Genomic DNA, 19,691 nt, shown 5'->3' on the forward strand with positions numbered 1-19,691 from the left:
TCTCTTTGTAAGGTTTCTCCCAATGTACACCCTGTCCACCTTTTCATTCTCACTGTTTCTTCCTCAATTCAAACCTTCGTCACCATGATCACAGTGTCCATTTACTTATTTCTTCCATCTTTTTTCATGATTCATAAGTCTGCTCATCAATCTTCACCTATGATAGCTCAATTTATGCCAACACCTCAAAGTTTTTCTTTGACTCCTGTTTAATAAGAAGTAGCTTCAGTTTATTTAGTATAACATTGAAAACTTTCCACAAATCTGGACACAACCTATCATAACTTTTTCTTTTATAATAACCATTTAGAGCAACCATTTACATAATCTAGATTATTCACTGCTATTGAGAAACTATGTATCCCCTTGATCTCTTCTGCATCTTTCCAGTGACTGTTCCCTCTACACTAATGATCTCTCCCTGGAGTCACACTCATTTTTATGGTCCAATGTTTTACATTTTATTCAGAAAAAAGTTCTCTTTCACCCTCCCCACCAAGAATTTATGTAGTCTATTTTTTCTTTCTTGAGGAAGTCATCACATTTTCATGATACTGCTATCTCATGATCTATATGAAATCCAACAATAAAGGATGTCTCACTCATTTCCCCCCACGGATATTAACTACTACTATTACATTAAGAGGCATTTGATAAATACTTGTTACATTAATGAGAATTAGCATGTTTTCCAATTCTAAGTCATTCACTTACAGGAATCAGTCTTTAAAGTCTTGGATAAGCAGAAAGTGTGGGGTAGAACATAATGCCTCAATTAGTTTTATCCTCTCAGACCAACTACTAAGACTATCGTTGGTTGCATTAGACATAAAGAATTAACAAGAGTAAAGAAGAAAAATAACCCTCACAGTTTCTAATGCTAAAAGCCTACAATGTAAAAATGAAAGAAAATCTCAATTTAGAAAAATAGCCAATGGTAGCCAACATTGTTGAATTTACAACAAAAATGAATGAAGTGTGTCCTCCATTTTACCTTTATCTGGCCTTTCTCACATGGTTCACTGCACACAGATCTGATGATGTTATTTTTCTTGGTCCATACTTCATCATCATCCATTTTTAGTTCTCCATTGTCCCAACTTCCAACATTGATATAATCAAAGTAATCTTTTCCCATTTCCTTGAAATTCATTATTTCATACCTGAGAAATAAGAAAATAATTATTCAGCTACAAATATAAATAATCCTCTATAAAAAGGAAAATGACTTCATTCCCTTAAATATAACTCCTATCAGGTAAGTAGTGCTTGGATTTCACAAGACAGAATCCTTAGATAACCAAAACCTATCTGCCATTTCATTTTCTCTTCAGAGATCATTGTTCTGTTTTAATTATTCACGTATTTATTTATTTACATTTAAATCTATACCTGAAATAGAAAAAAATTCCATGTGAGAAACTGACTTAACCTCAAAAGGATGGAGCAGTTTTTAAATAACTTGAAGAAATTTAAGCAAGGACTACTGTTGGGCTTGTGAAAAAAAAAAGAGTTTTGTCTCCATTCAAATATGATCAAATTTTCCTTTACTAGCCCCATGAGAATTTGGTAAATCTTTGATCTTGTTTTCAGTGTTAGGGTGTGTGGGAGTAACTTGGATAAGGCCTGATTTTGCCTTTATTATTTTATGCTTTGTCAACTGTTAAGTTCATTGTATAAAGACAATTTCCAGAATGTTTTTTTAAAGCCTGAACATAGTTACTAAAGAATCTTATGCAAAGTAAAATTACTGGAAGAGAGGAGTACTTGGTGAGTTCTCAGGCTTTATTTGTTGTTAACTCTTATTTTGAGTAAGGGATAAACATGTAAATAGGGAAAACCAACATGCTTATTTAAAGCCTTTTCTTATATGTGAGAACATTTCCAGAGAAACACTTTTGAAATAATTTTCTCATCTGAGGACATCAGATTAGCAACAACACCACTGCATTGGTTCCTACAGGAAAGTAGAACCTACAGGTTCACAATGTCTTCACATGCGTTTTTGTTGTTGTTGTTGTTTTTAAGATTTTTTTTTTTAGTTGTAGATGGGCATGATATCAGTATTTTATTTATTTATTTTTATGTGGTGCTGAGGATTGAACCCAGTGCCAGGTAACTACTCTACCACCAAGCTACAACCCCAGGACCCTTCATATGCTTTTTAACACTACACACACTGTACAGACAGGGGGACTCCTAACTCATAAAAAGCTTCTTCAGTATGTTCAGCAATCTGGAAATGGATATGGATAAAACACATTTTAGCTTTTGGGTTCCAGTTACCATATACCATAGTCACACCAATATTCTGCACAGAAATAAAAAGAACAAAACTAACCTCAGTCCTTGGATCTCCTTTGTAAGATGATGCCATGCTGTTTTTATTGCCAATCACAATTTTTTACTGTAGTAGGTTTTTTTTTTTCAGAATAACAATCCATTCTTATATTTTGTTGGTTGTTAAGTAGCTTCAGGATTATCCTGTAGTGTTTTATTTGAAGTAGGTAATAAGTTGTGATAACTACCTAAATTCCATTTCTAAATAAAAATTCATAGCTCACTTTCCTTTCCACACTGTCACAGTTATCCTATGGCCACAGAGCATTCCATAAATCAAGATTTTAGAACACAAAGCACTAAAGTAAAAAGACCTCATGTGTTATGTCATGGGCTCCTTCAAATACACATGCTGCTAAGTCTTAAAAAGTGAATTTCTGTGAGCAAATAACCTTTGAACATTGTAGTCTGGGAGAAAGAAATAAATGTCAATGTCAGGAGGCTTCTTTTGCTGCTGATTTGAGAAGAGATGAGGGTATCTTTGCTCACTCATAAACAAGACGCCAACCCCATTTCTACTGATTCTTAAGTCTGACAAAGTCTGACCAAGATGTTTATTTCACAGCTAATAGAACTGGAGCCACCTGAGGTCAATCTGTATGACCAACTTGCAGAGAAAGTGTCAGAGCCAGGACCTAAACTAAACCTTAATACTTTAAGTCAGCTCTTCATTTTTTCTCCATTAGATTACTCCCAATCTATTGCTATAGCTAAGAGATCAATTTTCTGTTGTTTAAATAATGTAAAAATGTAACCACTTTACATTATAAGGTTTTAACTTTACACTCATGGCTCCTACTTGTATGTATGAGAATTTTTAAAAAGTAAATGGATTCAGTTTTTGAAAAATAATTAGGAAACCCTATAGAATAAAAATGTCATATTTGATAGGAAAATTATTTAAAGAAAAGTTAAATCACTATTTTATCTTAACCTATCACACTTGTATAACTATACTGGAGACAATAAATCTTCCTTTCAGAATTAATCTTCTTTTTTTCCTGGTAATTGTTTCTTACCTACCAGACACAGAGAAAGATATTATCAATAATAACTAAAGCTGTGAATATATCCCATTCCTTTAAAAACCTTCAGTAGCAGTATACTGAAAAAGAACTTCATAAGGATACTTCTCCATAACAAAGATTCTCTCCTTTTTTCGAGGTGATATATTTTTATTTTTTTAATTTTCAGAGAAAGGATACAGAATTTATTATCCATCAAAAGTGAAAAGAATGAGTGATTCAAAAAAGAACAAATAAAAATGCTCAAAAAGACTAAGGTAAATTCTCATTTGATAATTGTAACGGAGAGCTGCATATTATCCTTCCACTGTTACTAGTTAGTTGGCTGTGCAAACTTGGATGTGTCTCTTTCTTTCTCTGAGACTCAGATTTCTCTCCAGGAAAAGTAGGACATTGACACAGATCATCTGTTTCTCTATGGTCCTTTTAGGAGCACAGCGGTGTATTCAGAATCTATGTGTGGGCTGGGGTCGTGGCTCAGTGGTAGAACACTCATCTGACATGTATAAGACACTGGGTTAAATCCTCAGCACCCCATTAAAAATAAATAAAATAAAGGTATTGTATCCATCTAGAACTAAAAAAAAAGATAAAATAAAAAAATCTAAAGAAAAAAAAAAGAATCCATGTGCATTCAAGGCCAGGATCTGAAATTTCTACTATTCAGGCTTCATATTTTCTATGTGCCCCATTGGTTTTTGCCCTTCCATTCCTCTTTTTCTGCAATATTTTCAAGTTAATCTTTTTTCCTTAATCCCTTTACTGGTATTCCTTTCTTCTGGTATGAAAATTTTAGAGGTTGCTTAAGGGATTACAAATATGAATTCTTACTCTACTTAATGTCAAGTTACCTAATGTAAAATGTAAGAATCTTTCCTTGTATGATTTCATTTCCCTTTCCCTTATACCATTCTTTTCAAATATTTTACAACTATAGACTTATCCACTCTACAATACAGTATCTTAATTTTTGCTTTAAATGGGCAGTTGTATTGAGTTTGACATTTTCTCTCCATGTTCCTTCTGCCTAATTAAGGTCAGTCCTGGGCAGCAGCTAGACCACTTAAAACTTAGGTCCTGAAGGAGTCTCTAAACTAGGGCTTAGCAAACTTTCACTGTTAAAGCACAGATAATAAGTATTTTTGACTTGTAGATAGTCTCTAACTACTCAGCTCTGCTATTATAGTGCAAAAGCAGCCACAGTGCCTAACTAAATGACTGTCACTGTGCTCTAAAAATCCTTCTTTACAGCAAACTCAATTTGGCTTGCAGACCCTAGTTTGCTGACATATGATCTACATCACTGGTGGTAAATACCATAGGTCCATATTTTACATCTGTAATTATGAAACACTTAGAGCTCTGAAAACTGTTTTTTCACAACTCTACTGGCAGCAAAACACGAATCTATCTGCAGTTACCAGTGAAAAAACCTGACCTGAACCTGAGGCTATTTATAGTCTCTATATAACACCTAGTATGAATATTCATGTTTTATGTCAGAAATATCCATTTATTGATTAAGGAGTGCTGTTCCACAGCATGTTGGGGCATTATATTACTGTGTAAACATTTTTAAATTCAAAAGTTCTGGATTCTGTAACACACATGGCACCATGGTTTTAATTACAAAATTATGGGGTGATAGTACCCTACTCAGAGGTGAGGTTTTTAAAAACAATGATCCAAATATGCTTGAGAACAATCTGCAAATGCATGTAAAAGAACCGGTTTCTATCTCTCCTGGCTCCCTTTGTTCAGGATCTTCCTCTTATGCATCTGGCAATTTAAGAGAATCCCTCATCACGCCTTGCTCCTCTAGTTCCTTGTCCATTTGAGAATCTCTTTGATCCAACCCAACAGTTACTTTTACAACACAAAAATAACAATGCATTTTCTGCAAATAAGTTTCTAAAAATGTTTTTATAATTTGATTGTGTTTGATTATAAGACAAGCAGCTAAAGTCTAAAAGACAGAGTTACAATCAACTCTTATCACTTAAGAGACTGTCTTTGGATGAGTACTTTAACCTTTGTAGGCCTCAGTTTCTTCAGCTGAAAAAAAAAAGAATAATAATATTACTTACCTCATATGATTAAAAAGTAGAGCACTCAGCTTGGTGTTTGGATAATAGCATACAATAAATATTAGCTATAATTTTCTTTTGAAACAGATTCTCACTGTTGTGAAGACTTGTTGTGAACAGTTGTAATTTTCTTTAAAAATATAAGTAAATCACTAGGATGGCAATATGTAAAGCAATGGAAGTGAAACTGATGTGAATCTGCAATCTGTATAAGGGGCAATATGGGAGTGCATAACCCACTTGAATCAAAATGTGAAATATGATATATCAAGAAATATGTAATGGAGGGGTAAGACAAGATAATACAAATGGAAGAAATGATTTACAGTAGAAGGGGTAGAGAGAAAAGGGGAGGGGAGGGGAGGGGAGGGGGGATAGTAGAAAATAGGACTGACAGCAGAATACATCAGACACTAGAAAGGCAAGATGTGAATCAATGGAAGGGTAACTGATGTGATACAGCAATCTGTATACGGGGTAAAGTTGGGAGTTCATAACCCGCTTGAATCAAACTGTGAAATATGATGTATTAAGAACTGTGTAAGGTTTTGAACGACCAACAATAAAAAAAAAAAATAAAAAAAAATATATATAAGTAAATTAGTTGGAAAAACAAAAGGTTGCAAACAAACCTTTCTTTGATCTGGTCCATGCCCTCAGAGGCCAACTCTGATAATTTATTAATGCATTAATGTAATATTAAAATTTTGGGGGGGCACCAGGGATTGAACTCAGGGCCACTTGGCCACTGAGCCACATCCCCAGCCCTATTTTTATTTAGACATAGGGTCTCACTGATTAGGCTGGCTTTGAACTCAGGATCTTCCTGCCTTAGCCTCCAGAGCCACTGGGATAACATGTGTGCAGCACCATGCTCAGCTTGTAATATTCAAACTTAGTAGAACATGGATAGACTCAAACCAGCAGGCACTCCCAGATATTGTTTGCAAAATGTTATGTATATTGTTCCTGAAAGGACATCTAGAATTTTACCAGAGTCCAGAAGGGATTAATATTCCAAAAAAGGTTAAGAACCAGTGTCCTAAAAGTACCCTATTATAGTGTATGTGGAGTATGAGTGAGAAAGTAATGTTCTGCCTAATCTATTAAAGTTTCCCACTGGAACAGAACTGAACCATCTGAAGCATTTCCTCAATGTCTCATTTGTGAAACTGTTTGGGGGACATGATATCAAAACTCTTGAACTGAGATAGCTATATTCATTAGTCTGTTAGCAGGTCCCAAGCTAATGTCACTGCTCCAGAGATGCACAAAAGAACAATAAATCCATGCATAGATATCAGAGAACCTAAAGACTGAGCTAATGGGTCAACCTGTCCTAAAAGGAATTATAACACATGTGAAGTAACTTTTGGCCCAGTGGATATAGCAAACAGAGAAAAAAAGTGGAAAACAATATAGTGTAAAGTCAGTTTATCTTGGCAAACAGTCTTGGAGCAATAATCTTCAAACTTCTGGAATAGAAAAACTATATTTTTTAGTCTGGCTATGTGACCTGGCAATGTCACTTAGCAGTTCAGCATGTGAGATGGCAACAGCTACATCCAGGACAATCTCCAGCTTACCTTACAATATGGAAATGTGCTAAACCAAGATTGTTGGCAGAAAGTATGGACACATGGGGTGTGAGCTGTGGAGGATCTTATGAGATCTTCTCTTGGCAGGGTCAACTGCAAATAGAGTGCACTGACACTTCTTCAGGAACCGCTGCTAAGCACAAGGTGCTATTGGAAGAGCATTTGGAATTTTGCAATAGGAGACCAAAGGGTCCTGATTGTTCTGATGCAAAGCATAGGCTATTACAACTCAGAATATAATTTCAATGACACCATCCCTCATGGATTAAATCCCTCATGGATTAAAAACATACTGTGTAGAATTAAGAATCTGGGTATAAAATACATGTGAATTCTGGTAAATTTTGGATACCTAGTGATTTTTGACCTATAATTATAAGTAATTATAATTATATTTCTAAGGCACTTCCCTAGAAATAATAACGGTGAAATATCAGAGAAAAGGGCAATTCAATCCTCAAAAAGGGAGAAAGTGCTCCAACTGGAGAATAACAAAGTAAAATAGGACGTAAATCACTGTACCTCAACCCTATTTCTGGTTTGCCAGAAATTGAATCATTCCTATTTCAGAATAGTTCCATGACCCAAGAGGATAACAGAGTATAGGGAATAACGTGACATAACATGCACTGAGAAACCATTGAGATGGCTTTGGTTACCTATGTTAAAGTGAGGCTCCTGCTCTAACTTTAGGTCTCTGAAATGTGATGATTTCAAAAGCACATTGTGGACATGGGCATCAATTTTTTTTCTTTGGCCACAGGGTATAAAGTTTTGTCTCTGTTTTGCTCACTTTGGGATATTGGGGCTTGACAAACATGGCCAGGCAGCCTAATTATCCACAAGGGAGGGAGACAAGCATCTCAGCATCTACAATTGTCTCTTGTTTAGGCTCTGTTGTTTAGAGGAGAAATCTAACAATACCTTCCTGGAGAGTCTCCATTTTCATCAAATAGGATCATATCTCCAGAAACCCCAGTAAAATTGGTTTTCATCAGGGAGTCCAAAAGTTTTCGCCCATCAATTGGCTTCATTGCATCACAGAGTCCTGCGTAGCCTGGGCAGAGGGACATCTGCATGTTGTGTAGTCCATAGGCCATGGAATAGATGGCATTGATCACAAATCCCATTTTGGAATCTTGAACATGATGTGTTCTCAGGGTCAGAGAACCTGTTGAGAAACAAATCAAGAGTTAATTTTGGAATTTAATTCTATCATACGTGAATGTACGGATCCCAAATAATTGGAATGCCCTGGAGCAACTTGTCAGAATTTGAACTGGAGGCAATGCTAGAAACAGATGCCAACATACTGTCCCAAACTTTGTCTTCTCTATTTGGGCTTCTGTTCCAAAACTTTGAAGACAAATCTCAGCTCCCAACAACAGAAAGATTCACTTCCTCCAGTAACTGAACTCTGAGGATAGGGGAACGATAGCATTGCATTGCTGTATACAAAATTTATCTTAAGGTCAGATTAATTTCCCTTGTGTCAGCTGTGATAATGTACCTCTTAGTTTAGAAATCCACAACAAATCTCCAGCCTCCAAACTATTTAGTCTTCTTAACTGAGAAAATAAGATATTCTACCATCTGGCCTCAACTTACCTAGTTGATGATTTATCACCTACCACCTCCAGTCTCAAAGCATATTCTCTAATAAATGAGCCTATTTTAAAATTATAAAACATACCAATTAAATGCCATTAAGTCACTAATCAATTCAATATGTGTAAAATCAGAGTATATATAAAGCATGTGATTGGTGATCTAGGGGAAAAATAAAAATGATGAATTAGACATGGATTCTACACTAAAGAAATCTGTCCAATAACAGTCCTTTCTGATGATTTGTTTTATTTCTTTACTTGAAAGACTAATGCGTGGTGAATAAGGAGAAGAGAACTAAAATGAGAGGTAAGAGAGAGAAACAGGACTAGTGGAGTGTAGGTCTTTGGAATGTTTTCCAAGTTTCATTAAAAATTATTTTGCTGTATGGAAAATGGAAAGAAATTGGTAAAAGAGGAGGGGAAAACATTTGGGATACTGTGGTAGAATGCTGAGAGATGATGGTGGTTTAGTCCAGGATAAGATTCTGAGTCTATTTTGAAAAAGGAAACAACAGGATGTGCTAATGGATTGGATATGGTCTATTAGGGAAACAGAAGAATCAAAGGATGAATCCAGGTTTTTAGTTTGAGCAATGATGGATTAAAGTGCCATTAACTGAGAAGTGAGAGACACATTGGTGGGGATGGGGAATCCGAGATGCTGTTTAGATTGTAAAGAAGGGAGATAAGTTGTTTGGCCAGTGTTACAGAACCAGGCAACAGATATTGGTGGGTTTTTGTTTTGTTTTACATGGTGACAGCACTAGAGAAGTTGGGGGGTGTTCACATTTAAGAAACATTGGAAAATAGAACAAACATGATTGATTGATTGTATCTGGCTCAGATATCAGACTCCTGTTGAATTCTTTATCATGCCTTTAAAGTTTTATTGTTCTCTATATTTCTACATTTTGTCATCTTCTAATTCTATGTTCTTTCCATGTTTTCAATGCTAGGTAAGTGAGGATTGCCTATAGGGAATGTTTTCAGTGCTACACAAACATTCACTCAATTCTTATAACAACCCAATGGAATATGTGGTATTTTTATGAGAGAATTGGCATAGAATGGTGAACTAACCCAATGCCACATGGTTATTCTGAGAAGAAGCAGGATTTAGAACAATACAGTTTAGCTCTAGAGTGCATGCCTCTTACTTAGATACCCAACAGCTTCTTTTAAATCTAAATCCAATTGAACTCCCAGACAGTCCGTAAGGCACATCAAGCTTAATATTTGATTTAAAAAAAAGTTGGATTCATTCTATATCTCAACTAATTTTGCACACACTTCTATATTCCCTGTATCCATTTCTTTTCTTCCAGATCCAGCCATTCCTAACACCTTTATTTGCATTTTCAGAACTTCCTAATTATATGTGTACTTGTGTATTAATATTTCTAGATTCAATATCAAGGTCAAACATGAAAATGTTATAAAATAAAAATGTTCTCTTTGATCTGCCTTTAGCCACTCATTATTTCTCACTAAGGGTAAACATTCTTAAGAGGGATATTCAATATCCTAACTTTATTATTCCTTCGAGACATTATTATTTTCATTGACAAATATTTACACAAGCCTGAAGATGTCATTTCATAATGGAGGTATGCACACATGCTCTTCTATATCTGGGTTTCTATGCATTACCCTCTCAATACCTAAAACACACATTCCCTCAGATTTTCTACTTAAATTTTCAATTCATGTGAGTTCACTTGCACTCAGAAATTTTTAAAAACCCTCCCCACTCCAGAATTAAGTCCCTGCTTTTTTTCTTACAGTATGATGATGAACAACCATATTGGCACATATTCTCCCTGGTTGTCCTTATTACTTCAGTATATTCATGGGAATTTCATGGGCTCTTTTGTGTTTGATATGTGGTGTCCTGTTTGCATATTATATACTTCACTGTAATCCAGTTGCTGTTAAGAATGATTTACTTTAATGGGAAAAGAAAAAAAAAAAAACTTCACCCAGGCCCATTCCTGAGTGTCCATACAATGAATTACTAACCATTTTGGAAACAGCCCTAAGTATGTAATGGGCATGATATGTGTGGAACTGTGGGTCTGTGATATAAATGCACATTTAATCATTGTGTGGGGTGACTCTTAATTGCTTCTAAATATGTAGCATTATGGTGGATTAATTTGTGCAATTCTACTAACTTTGAGATTGTAACAGTTGTGAAGGATACAATGGTTTTCAAATGAAGGGGCTTACAGAATGGTACAATGTTACTAATATAGTTTGGCCTTTGTTATACAAATTGTTAACACTAGCTATTAAAATATAATAGAAAAAAGAAAAAAGAAATTGCCTGCGTGTAGTTTTGCCTTTAGCCTGGATTTAAGATTGATCCTGCTCTCTCCTCTTCATAGCTCTGGTGGTGATCTCTCACTGGCTTCCAGTACACTGTAAACTATCTGAGATTGTCACAGATGTAGTCCTTGTACTAGCACAGCATATGACATATGACTGGCATCACTAAAATATTCTGTGTGCACGAATAAGGCCATATGGGTGAGAGACAGCCTCCAAGAGTGTCACCAAATACCAGGTCTGGACCTCAGATTGTGAAATCAGTTAATCAGAGAAATTATTTCTTTGTAGAATAGTACTTGTTTAAACAAAACTAAATATCAACACCAATTTGCAATAGGATCTGTCAGGCAGACCAGTTGATCTCTTTTAGCTATCTCATGGATTTTCACCATCTAATAAAAATACATGGAAAGAGCAATAAAAAACAATTATTTGTAAAAAAAAAATACATGGTGAAAATTCTGGTCCCATCAAAATGAAGTAAGCACACTCTATTTTTCTTACACTGAACACAACTAAACACTCTGGGCAGAATGATTAGAATTAGATGAGCTAAAAAAATATATGGAAAGAAGTAGATTGACAAAACTCAAAATGTCAGTGAAGTAGGCATGAATTTCTTAGTTTTTCCTCTAATATCTTTAAATGTGAAGTTGAAAGCAGCTTAAGACATGGATCTTGTGTACCAGGTGCAATCAGAAAGAACTATAAGACAAGTCCTCTATTTCTAGACTAAGAAGCAGAAAGGGGATACCTACAGGTTGGAAGGAATTAAAGAGTTTGTATTTCTGTGTGTTTGTTTTTTGCTATCTTACCCCCTAGGTGTTCTTGCTAAGGAGATGGTGGTAGGTAGTAATGGTGGAGCCCATAGTCCTAGGAAGGTACTTATAACCCTGAGGGTGGGACCCCTTCTTTTTTACCAAAGGAACCATGCCCCAAGCATGTGAGGAAATCCTTTGCTACATTTCCCCTTCTTTAGCTTCATCTTACTTGTGTCCCATGGTAATTCAGTAGCAGGAACAGAAAGAATGAGGAAGAGGTAAAAACTAAAGTCCTAGCCAAAGGATCAGGAAATGGGTCAAAGAGGCTAGAAGATGGAAAGGCCAAGAAGATAATGGACAGTAGAGAGATCCTATATCATTGAATAGACTACTGGGATACTTCCGAGTTGTACAGACATGGATTTGACCTTAGCATACCAAATTCTGAGAACTGAACTATATGACAGAATGCTGCATAGGTCCAAGACTAGCCACTTGATGAGGCACTGTGTGACAAACCCTGATAGCACTGAAAAGCTTTGGAAACTGAACTGAGAATGGAACAACAGCCCAAAGAAGGCAGATACAAACTTACAGATAGAAGTTAATCAAGTTTTTTGCTTGTATTTTTCTTTTTCTTTTCAAAACTCAATATTCTCCATAAGATTGAAACAGCATGAAAAATAATATAACATTGTATTTTAAATTTCCAGAACCCAGAGATGATACTGAGAGTAAGAGAAGTGTGCACAATCAGGTGGGAATAATGTTAGATGCCAACCAACTTTCGCTGATATTCTGTTTACATTTCTAAATTCCCTGCTCTTGTTTGGCTGACACACTATTTGTTTACTGCCTAAATAAAACTAAATAAAAATAAAAAAATTGCCTAAATAAAAAAATAAAAGAGTTATATTCATTTCCTTTGTTTTTTTTGCTTTGGCCTCAGAGAGAAAAACTGGCTCATTGGTTAATTTATTCAGTGACTCATTCAAAGATTAAGTTATTGATTAAAAGATATTTATTGAGTCCCTACTGTATGTCAGACTCTGCTGGATGCTGGTGGTATAAACCTAAGCAAGATCGAATCTCAGTCCTCAATACAAAATCAACTCAGCATGTAAGTTTAAGGTTTAGTGATAGAAGATCATTAGGGCCCAAGGAACTTTATCTTGTCAGGTAAATTTTAAAGGCCTGAATGTGTATCATAAGATAATTCATTTTATTTAGGCTTCTAATCTACTAAGCTATAGGAAAGATCAGATGTTAACTACTTCATGCTTCTAAGAATGAATGTTTCCTTCAGGAACATTAACTTTGCTCAAAGATGATTTTTTAAAGTTTTCCTGGACCAGACCCAACCTAACCATGACATTCTGTGCCAACCCAAATTTGCCAGCTGTTTCAGCTGTTTCAAGCAGTTTGCAGAGCAGAGAGGAAAGCAATGAAGCTGCTCTTCCTTCTTCTTTTTTTTTTTTTCCTTTTGTTCGAATTGGGATACTTGATTTACAGCATTTAATATTCAGGCCTGATTTTAGTATTGTTTAATCAAATCAGAAACCTCCAAAAGGATTATCAGAAACTGAAACCCTCCAATCTGTGATTACAATTTAATTTTGTAGCCTGCAAAACATGTTCTTTGATTCATCTGGGGAACTAAAACTTTGAAGCTTAGTAGATGTTAAACAAAGGGAAATAATGCTGTTAGCAAATCAGAGTCAAAGAATGTCTGTGATACAAAGGATTTTAGAAGGTATTTAGTGTAAAGGCTGAAAAAAGAAAGCCCTTAGGCTGAACTCAGTCCTTGGATATTATTATTATTATTTTTGCTTAAATGCTATTTTATTGAAATTTCATATAACCAGCTTTGTAGGTTCTTGAAAAATCAGAAGATGTAACAACACTGGCACCACAGTCTCACATGGAAAATACTGACTTTCTTCTCTTTTATATCACCTCTCTGACCACTGTACTCATCTGAAATTGTGACCTAGTTTGGTCCAATAAAGCAATTTTACAAATGAGGAAAATAAGGCCAAGAGGGACAAAGAACTTCTCTAAAATCATACTTTTATCTAGTGGCAGCTGCCTAGACCCCTTGTCTCCTAACTCCTTATGTAGTGCTATTTTTATTATGAAAGGGAAATTAATCATGATTTTAAAATGTTTTCAGCAAATTAACTCATTATTGTGGAATGAAATAGGCAACAGATTATTTAAGGAAAAAAAAAAGAACCAAGTTAATTCTTTGTTTATCCCTGGTTTTAGGCACTAAAAGATTTTCAGGTTGTCTTCAGTACATCCTGTGTACTCATTAGTAAGGAAAAAACATTAATAAATGAAGGAAGTAAAGGGGAAGAGATTCCAGCATTTTCTAAGAAAGTGATTACAAATCTGGAAGAAGTTGTTCAATAATGAACTGTAATATTTCAATAAAAACTTCAGTGAAACAAATTCTCCCTACCCTCATTTATTTTATGAATCCACTCATTCTTTATGCATATGGCAAATGGATTCCAGTTGCACACAGTAGATGACACAATAATTTGTTTCCTGCTGTGACAAAAGGGCAGAACATCCCCTCAAACCAGAATTAATCTTTCGCCATTATGTGCTCCACAGAAATGTGCTTATACCTCTATTACATCAAGCAATACTTTCTGCCAAACACTACAATTATCTGCATGCCTGACTGCACAACTACAGAGTACGAACTTCATATAGGCTAAAGCCATCATGCTCACCTGATATCCTCCATATTTCATAATACTGAGACTCAGAGTGGATAATCCATTCCTTCGTTTAATATTTACTAAATACTTTTTAAAAAAAGCTTCTACATATATAATGATGTCCAGAGATTAGTTTAGAATAGACAATCAGTTTCTGTGGATGGGGTACACATTGATCTTATTTGTCATTTTGTTTCCAGCACCTAGAACAGTGCTCAACATTATCTATTGTACATCAGGGATCCTTTGGATGATGGGTGAATACATGAATGTGAAGTAGACTTGCTGTATAGAACATACCATAAAATGGGACAGACAGAGGAATGAATCTTATAAAAAATGTAGGTAGTGCTTTAGGAGAATAGATTCAGATTAGTGAAATAAAAGATTGGTTTTGTGATAGAGGGCTTGGACAGAGTTAGTGATGTAAAGAATCATCTATTAAAAGGCTGGGGTAACTGCTGACATCTCGTAGGTCTTTTGTCCCCTTGTCTAACACTGAAGTGTCAGGTGGCTTGGAAACACTGGGAATTAGAGCTGTACCCAAATGCCTGTAGAGACACCAGTTTCTAATGTCCACAGTGTCTTTAATTTATAACTGTGTCTGAAATGCAGGCAGTTGCCTCTAAATGCTCATACTGAAATGCAAATGAACACAGCAACTGCAGAAAGAAAAGTTTCCCTCAGGGAACTTCGAAAACTCTCCAGGGAATACTATGTTTCTATATACAGAACACCAAATTTTAAATTTAAATTGTGAGCACCATGAAAAGGAAAGTTTTCTGGTGGATATGCTATTTTAGATAGCATATTTCTTTAATTCACATCACAGTATTTTTTTTTTTGGAGGGGGTACTGAGGATTAAACCCAGGAGCACCAACTACTAAGCCACATCCTCAGCTCTTTTTATATTTTATTTAGAGACAGGGTCTTGCTAAGTTGCTTAAGGCCTTGCTAAATTGCTGAGGCTGGCTTTGAACTTGTGATTCTCCTGCCTCAACATCTCTAGCCACTGGGGTTATAGGTGTGTACCATTGTGTCCAGTCACGTTACAATATTTTGAGGAACTTCCATATGGAGTGTAAATGAAGGAAGAATTCCACAGGGATGTGAAAGCTAGTGGTTATGATATTAATTGAAAGAATGTGTAGCAAAAGTCATGGCCTTACAATGTTTTTACTATCCCAAGACCCAACTCCTAGACCAGACCTTCCCACTTGACCTTCTCCGTTCATGTCACTGCAACCATTCTTTCCCAAAAGTTTTATTTTAACTGTATTTCGTGTTATTTTCCAAATAAATGACTTTCCCATCTCTGTGTGATTATTTTCTTATCATACTTTAAAATATAGTCTAATGGTCACTTTACTGTGATACTTTAACAGTTTTCCAGGTAGAATTGAATATTTTTTTTCAACACTACCTCATTTTGAAAACAAGAAAAGTAATACTTTTCGTAAAGTTGTGAGAATTGGGGATAATACAGACAGAAGTTATAGACTTGAAATAGGTAATAAATAACTGAAAGCTTGCTATTGTTATTGTACATTTAGCACAATTTACATACAAGATTGCTAGATTAATCTGAGATATTCAAACTCCTTGCTTTTGAAAGTTTGAGAATTACTGTACTTGTCAATTCATGAAATATTTTGAATTTTAGATTTCTTACAATAAGGGATGAAAAATAATTAGGTTCCATTAAGATTTTTACTTCTAATTAAAAGTAACAAGCATGCTAAATGAGAACTCCATCTTTTATAATAAGCAGTATAATGGCAATGAGGTAGAAAATCGCAAAAATGAATTACATTGCCATATATGAACCTACTGCAAAGACTTTAACCACAAAATGCAGAGTCCACAAATTGTACACATGAAAGATCATCTTCTCTGTTACAAGGGATTTGGTTAGCGTATAAAGTAGATTCATGGAAGAAGACAGACATTAGATCATTTCCATCAAAAAGTACTTACTGAGTGTGATACTTACTGTATCAAGAACACTAAATTCTTTATTGTACATATTACTTTCAAATCAGTACAGCGTTACTTTCAGCCATGACAATGATCATTTTCTATAAGCCATTTTATTCTGAAATATTTCAGAGGCAATCATTACAGGAAGAGATGAGAGAAGAATATACCCTGGAGATGCAAAATACTAGGTGCTTTACATTCATTACCTATTTATCCCTCACAAACTTGCCATTATTTTCTGCTCAGGTTTAGCTGAGGAAATTGAGTTAGAATGTGATATTCAATGTTAGAAAGTTACTAAAGTAGAATTTCAAACCTAGTTTAATCTAACTCCACAGATTAAACTGTCTGAAGCATACTAGCACATCTTCTAATTCATATAAACATAACTAGGTCACTCTTGTAAATGTCATTTTCCTCCACCTGAAAATGAGAATAATCATCCAGACTAACTTTTGAGAGGAGCATTCAGGAACAAATTTTTTACATGGAAAATATTTTGACTAATGGTAATGGGTAATATTTATTGAGAAAGCATTGTTTTTCAGAGTTAATATAGAAAATCCCTATAGGCAGATACTATCACAAGCCTCATTTTTTAATATAAGAAAGCTGAGGTTCATATATGTAGAGCAACTTTTCAAAGGACAAACAGATTGAAAACACCCAATTTTAAAGCATTGCTAACACAGAGAATCATGGAGGTATGTAATCTAAGAAACTGTGCTCTGCCACATTAACTCCTAGGCTTGGCCCCAGCTCCACTCCAGTCCAACATTTATGTCATTAGTGTACCTAACGCTGCACCCTTTTCAATGCATTGGCATTTATTAATGTGTGTCGAAGTCAAGATCCAGTAACATGTAAACCAGAAAACTAAATCTCCTAGAGGTTAGTCAGTGAGAAAATGATTTTTAGTTCTGCAAAACTCCAAATTGGGTTCAGTGGCAGGCATTTTCTCAACCTAATGTTTTGCATTTATAGCCGACAGCACAACATAATAAAGACATGATTTTAGAGGCTTGGATTCAAATTATAACTCTTTATTTGCCAGTTGTATATTCTTGGTTGGCAAGGCAATGCATTTGTTTCAGCTTTAGTTTGTAAAATAACAACCACAATAATATTTCAGGATGTAGAGAGAGCAAGTGAATTAAAAAGCAAGAGGAAGCATGAACCATTTTATAATAGACTAATATTGATTTGTAATCTATAGATTGGCTACAATGAGATATTCAATGGCATAAAGGTAGTAAAGAGTCTACTAGTTCTCCAAAGATAGAAGATAGAGTCCAACAGTTCTCCAAAGAGCTGAGCTAGTTCATTCTAGCCCAATATCGATCTATGATTAAGCAATTCAGAATTGAGCCATTATTGTCTTTGGAAAGAATTACTGCATTTTAGCCTTCAGGTTATTGTGGGAGGTCAAGGTAGGATCCAGCTGTTAGGTATATTAACTCTGGCCACTCTCCACATGTTCCTACCCTGTGTCTGAAATACTTCTCTTCCCAGATTAGTTTCTAGGATTATTCCAGTTTTTTAAAAAAATCAGAGTGGAAATTTGTGGAGTCAAAGAAAATAAATGATTCAAAGACTTTTCACCTATAAATAATCTTATCCAAAATTATAAAATATTATCATGTTTGAGAACAAGTAACAAAAATAAGCTGTCATTTAAATCTAATATCCACTTTATCACTCTGAATACACTGGTTTCATTATAAAACAGAGCTCAGCACAAGGCTTAGATAGAGGGGAGGACACCTGCCTCTTGACAACTTGTCTTTAAAATAAAAATGTGGTATACATTCATTTACTAGTTCTTTAAGTATTTATTGAATATCAACTTTATACCAAAGCAATTCTGCACAGTAGTTTTCAGTAAGTGTATGTAAAGCAGGTAGTATATTCTAAAATCAATAAAAGTATCTAAGAGTGGCAGAGAGATCAATCCATGTATATGCATAAGGTTTAGATTCTTTAGAATCAGATAGCCTAAGGTTTGAGATTGCTTTGCAAACATACTAGCTTTGTAATCTTGAGCAAGTCATTTACACTCTCTAAGCATTATTTCTTCTATTTTTAATAAAAAGGACATTAATAGTAACTATCTCATAAGACTTATAGAGAATAAAATATGATAGGGTAAGGGAAAGTAACCAGCCTAGCAAGCAAGTAATTGCTTATTAAGAGTTTATTATGATGATGATGGTAATGAGACCACTTACTTATATTGTAGCAAAGTGTTAAATTAAGCTTAAGTAATCTCTGTAACCTGGGTGCATAGAATGCAAATTCCCACTTGAATTTTGATTAACTCTTCGTTTTACCTAGATTATGGAAGGCTGTATAATTCTATGATTAGAGAAGTTGAAGTAGCCTTATCCTCCTGTGTTCTCCATTTTTCCTTACTGTCAAACAATGGAAATGTAACTCAGGCTCAGTAAATTGAAAGCTCCTTTCCAGTCATCCAGAGAAAGTGGAGTAAAGCAAAAGAATGGCCAGTATTTATTTGCAATGAAATTTGAGATGGAGTCCAAAATGCAGTTATATGCTTGCAGATTGCTAACAGCGGAGTTTCCTGTTTCCTGGAAGTGTGGGGAGCTGGTTCAGGTTCCCAAACATGGTTCTTTAGCTACCAGTGTATACTGGGAAGTCTTGACATTCTTTCAAATAGTAATATTTATTTATATTGATTTAGTTTATTTAATGAAATCAAGATGAATTTAGTTTCCAGTGATTGCAATTGAAATCCATGACAATAGTCAAACTGTCAGCAACGTTATCAGCTGAGTAACTATTTACTAATTATCTAAGTTCCAACTCAACTATTAATTTTTTAATAGTTTTTGAACTATTAAAAAAACTATTTTTAATAGTTTTTTTGCTCTATTTAGTGTTCTGCAGGTTTGTACACATGGAGGTAGTCCAACAGAGGCAAATTAATTAATTTTATATTAAAGTAGAGCCATGGACCAAAAGATTTCCTTTGCCAAACCATATGAGAAATAAAATAAAGTTGTCAAATTTAATTCAGTACTGTTGCATTCCCTCAGCTGGGATAGCTGGTACCTTGTATCTTGCAGGCTGATTTCATGGGGGAAAACGTCGTCCAATTACCTGTGACTATTTGAATTTGGTAATTCAGTTGAGAGAAAGAACCTCCAGATGAATATCCTTTTCTCTCTTGTCTGCTGAATGAACTTAATTAAATATTGCCTGGGAG

The 19,691-nt window shown here is 34.9% G+C and overlaps 1 protein-coding gene across 3 annotated transcripts in view; it reads right to left on the reverse strand.

Moving 5' to 3' along the window:
- Grm5 (glutamate metabotropic receptor 5) overlaps positions 1 to 19,691 on the reverse strand; it is a 443,701-nt gene that overhangs the window by 82,918 nt on the left and 341,092 nt on the right. For all 3 annotated transcript variants that reach the window (XM_021735879.3, XM_005339208.4, XM_040285077.2), the window contains exons 5-6: positions 7,975 to 8,221; positions 995 to 1,163 (exon numbers count right to left, since the gene is read on the reverse strand). In XM_021735879.3, coding sequence (XP_021591554.2) covers positions 995 to 1,163; positions 7,975 to 8,221 — 416 coding nt within the window. The remainder of the gene's footprint in view (positions 1 to 994; positions 1,164 to 7,974; positions 8,222 to 19,691) is intronic.

Source organism: Ictidomys tridecemlineatus, chromosome 4 (assembly GCF_052094955.1).
Source record: "Ictidomys tridecemlineatus isolate mIctTri1 chromosome 4, mIctTri1.hap1, whole genome shotgun sequence".
Taxonomy (NCBI): domain Eukaryota; kingdom Metazoa; phylum Chordata; class Mammalia; order Rodentia; family Sciuridae; genus Ictidomys; species Ictidomys tridecemlineatus.